The sequence below is a fragment of the Rhododendron vialii genome, chromosome 2a, assembly GCF_030253575.1.
Source record: "Rhododendron vialii isolate Sample 1 chromosome 2a, ASM3025357v1".
In the NCBI taxonomy this organism is placed as follows: Eukaryota; Viridiplantae; Streptophyta; class Magnoliopsida; order Ericales; family Ericaceae; genus Rhododendron; species Rhododendron vialii.
The window spans coordinates 36605711-36608493 of record NC_080558.1 but is presented as its reverse complement, the minus strand read 5'-3'; the positions used below and the strand labels follow the sequence as shown (position 1 = coordinate 36608493).

The 2783-nt window shown below is 42.3% G+C and overlaps 1 protein-coding gene across 1 annotated transcript; it reads left to right on the top strand.

Annotated features, from left to right (window-relative positions):
• Positions 1–1657: 1657 nt before the first annotated feature.
• LOC131317491 (peroxidase 64-like) lies at positions 1658–2783 on the top strand. The gene is made up of 5 exons (XM_058347039.1): positions 1658–1723; positions 1824–2013; positions 2063–2076; positions 2305–2465; positions 2771–2783. Exons 1-5 carry the CDS (start codon positions 1658–1660, stop codon positions 2781–2783), a joined length of 444 nt encoding a protein of 147 aa, XP_058203022.1.

Sequence of the window (2783 nt, the reverse complement as noted above, 5' to 3'; positions counted from 1 at the left end):
GATGATCCGAGAAACTGAGAACTCGTTTGAAAAAGGCTTTTGGTCCAGCAAAAATGTTGAGACTTTGGGTTCGGGAGTCACATTACGAATAGGGAAGGTTTTGTTGAAAAGCACCCCACTCGCCCCGGCAAAATTGGTCTCTACTAGACATTTTCAAAGGGGGGGAATTTCGTACATCTTTTGAAAAATGAAACTCTTTAATAAACAAATAAGAGGGAAGGGACATGGGAAATATATCACATTAACGTGTTTGTGGTGCTTCCTATACAGAAATGATAAGGATGATGCAATAAACAGAAAAGAAAAAAAAGGCTACACCAACAAACTGCCTGGACCACAGCCAACTCCTACACGGCATAACGTAATGCCGCGCACGGCTTTACATTATGCCGTGCGGAGGACCTCTGTTGTTATCAGACCATCATCAGCTGTCAGAATGTTGCCCGACATGTTGAAAATCATGTGCAACATTTTTAAGAAACTTCAGAAGATGTAGAACCATTGAATCACTTCGGAACAGTACCACTCTTTCAAGCCATGGTCATGAAACAACTTTTGATACGTCTGATCACTCTAGATGATCTAAGAAAGGTTATTTAAGAAATAAAACATGGCTTGTAGATATGGTCTTGTTCTGAAAGCATCTGACGTCAATACCTCAATAACCAAAAACAGGCCTGACAAATGACAACCATGATCCAGGCAGTTAGGACAATAAAACAGTAACTAATGAGACGCAGTGCGCCTGAACACACTATGCCGCGCGACGCAACAAAGCGCCTCGCGGTGTGGTGTATTCAGTACAGAAGCTGTTTTATTTTCTGAAAATGATTTTTGAGTCAAAACTTAACCAAAAGGGGGTTAAGTCTAACGAAAGAAGAGTCCCCTCATGGCCAGGACAGGACCTAACCCAAGGAAACTTGATTTTTACCTTTGATCTCGAGCTTGAACAAGGATGGATGATGAAGGATGAAGGCGGATGATGAGGGGATGTGGATGAACTAGATAGGGTGAGAAAAGATGAGTGTGGGTGTGAGTGGTTGTTGGATGTTTTAGTAGGTGGGATCTCAAAGTTAGTGAGGGATTAACTTTGATGGTGAGAAAAAACATGGAGCAAAGTGCCTTGAGAATGTCTTTTGGGAATGACACTCCCAAGATTTGGAAGTGGAGAATGGGTGTAAAAACAAGAGGAGAGAGAGAGGCTTATGGAGCAAAGTGCCAAAGGCCAAAGAAAAGCTCATTTTTCTTGAGTGGAGGGGTGTATTTATAGGCAAAGAGCCAAGGATTTTAAATTTCAAATGGTGGAGGTATTTTCTGGGCGGGCCAGAAGTGCATTTTCGGCTAAGCCATTTTGCAGCTGTGGCTCAAATAGGTGTGGCCGACAGCTTTCTGAGTCAGTCAGAACTTTACCTAAAATGCCGTGCGGTTGACCTATAAGTGTCGCGCGGTGTAACAAGTTTTAGTACGCCGCGCGTTGTAGGTGTGTTCCGCACGGTATTCCAGGTCCAGTCTAGGGCTTTCTTGGGCTCTTGGGACTTTTGGGATTTTTTTGGGTTTTGAGAGAGTCCTTTATTTAAGCTTGCAAAGGTACCGTTTCCTTTATTTCATCATCGGGGTGTTCAAAGAACCTCCAAGGTTCGGATCGGGGTGTACAGCGATGCTGAATGACAAAACCGTTCCAGCAGCCCTGCTCCGCATGCTCTTCCACGATTGCTTTGTCAGAGTATATGACTAATTTCACTAGTCTTGCGTAACTCTGAACAAGCATTAGCGATTTTTCATGTATGTGTTTGTTGATGTCGCGTTTGTGCTTTGTTTTAAAGGGCTGCGATGGTTCAGTGCCATTGAATTCGACTAGCAAGAACCAAGCCGAGAAAGATGGACCTCCAAACATTTCATTGCACACGTTTTATGTCATTGATGTTGCAAAGGAAGAAGTTGAGGCTATGTGCCTTGGCGTTGTTTCTTGTTCCGATATCTTGGCTCTTTGCAGCAAGGGAAGTAGTTGCTCTGGTTAGTTAATTTTTACAGCATTTTGATCAATTTGTTAGTGAATTTGAAGGTGGTGAAGGTAAGGTAGTCGTAAATGCTTGGACATAGATGTCGAGACATAGATGTATCAACAGCCCTTAGAAGATGTGTGTGGGTGCTACGTGCATTGAACGCACCGGGCGTATCTGTGCCTAAACATATGTTTCTGTAGCACTACTCAATAGTGGTGATGACAGACTGCAAGTGATGCTACTCCACTTCTAATATGGATTCATAATCAAGTAAACTGACATTTGTTTGTAATTTCTTTAGTCTGGAGGTCCAAACTGGCAAGTGTTAAAGGGAAGAAAAGATGGAAGAATTTCAAAGGCTATTCATACCAGACAGTTACCAGCTCCAACCTTTAACTTTTCACAACTGCAGCAAAGCTTTTCCCAGAGAGGTCTTTCCTTGGATGATTTAGTGGCACTCAGGTAAAAATTGTGTAATACAAACTGCACAAAAAGAGTCTAAAATGCAGGGTGTCCACACTGTATCTATCATCAAAAAAATAAAAATAGAACATGGACACGTTGGTGGACACCGAATTGATTATTCAAACATTCAAAAACCACTAAATATTTAGGTTAGGCCTTCTACCAAATGATATGGACTGATGGTGTATGCTTATATACCTACGCATACGTCTTCTTTTACGTGTTTAGTCTAATAGTTTTGAGGTTGTAAGTCACCCTGCCTTGTTTCCCATGTGTGACCTCCCATGTCCCCCGCGTTTCAGGTATGTCCCATAA

Excerpts from the sequence above, each read along its gene's own strand:
- LOC131317491 (XM_058347039.1), top strand. The coding sequence starts at position 1,658 with ATGCTGAATGACAAAACCGTTCCAGCAGCCCTGCTCCGCATGCTCTTC. Across the intron at positions 1,724-1,823 it reads TCCACGATTGCTTTGTCAGA|GGCTGCGATGGTTCAGTGCC; the intron begins GTATATGACTAA and ends TTTGTTTTAAAG.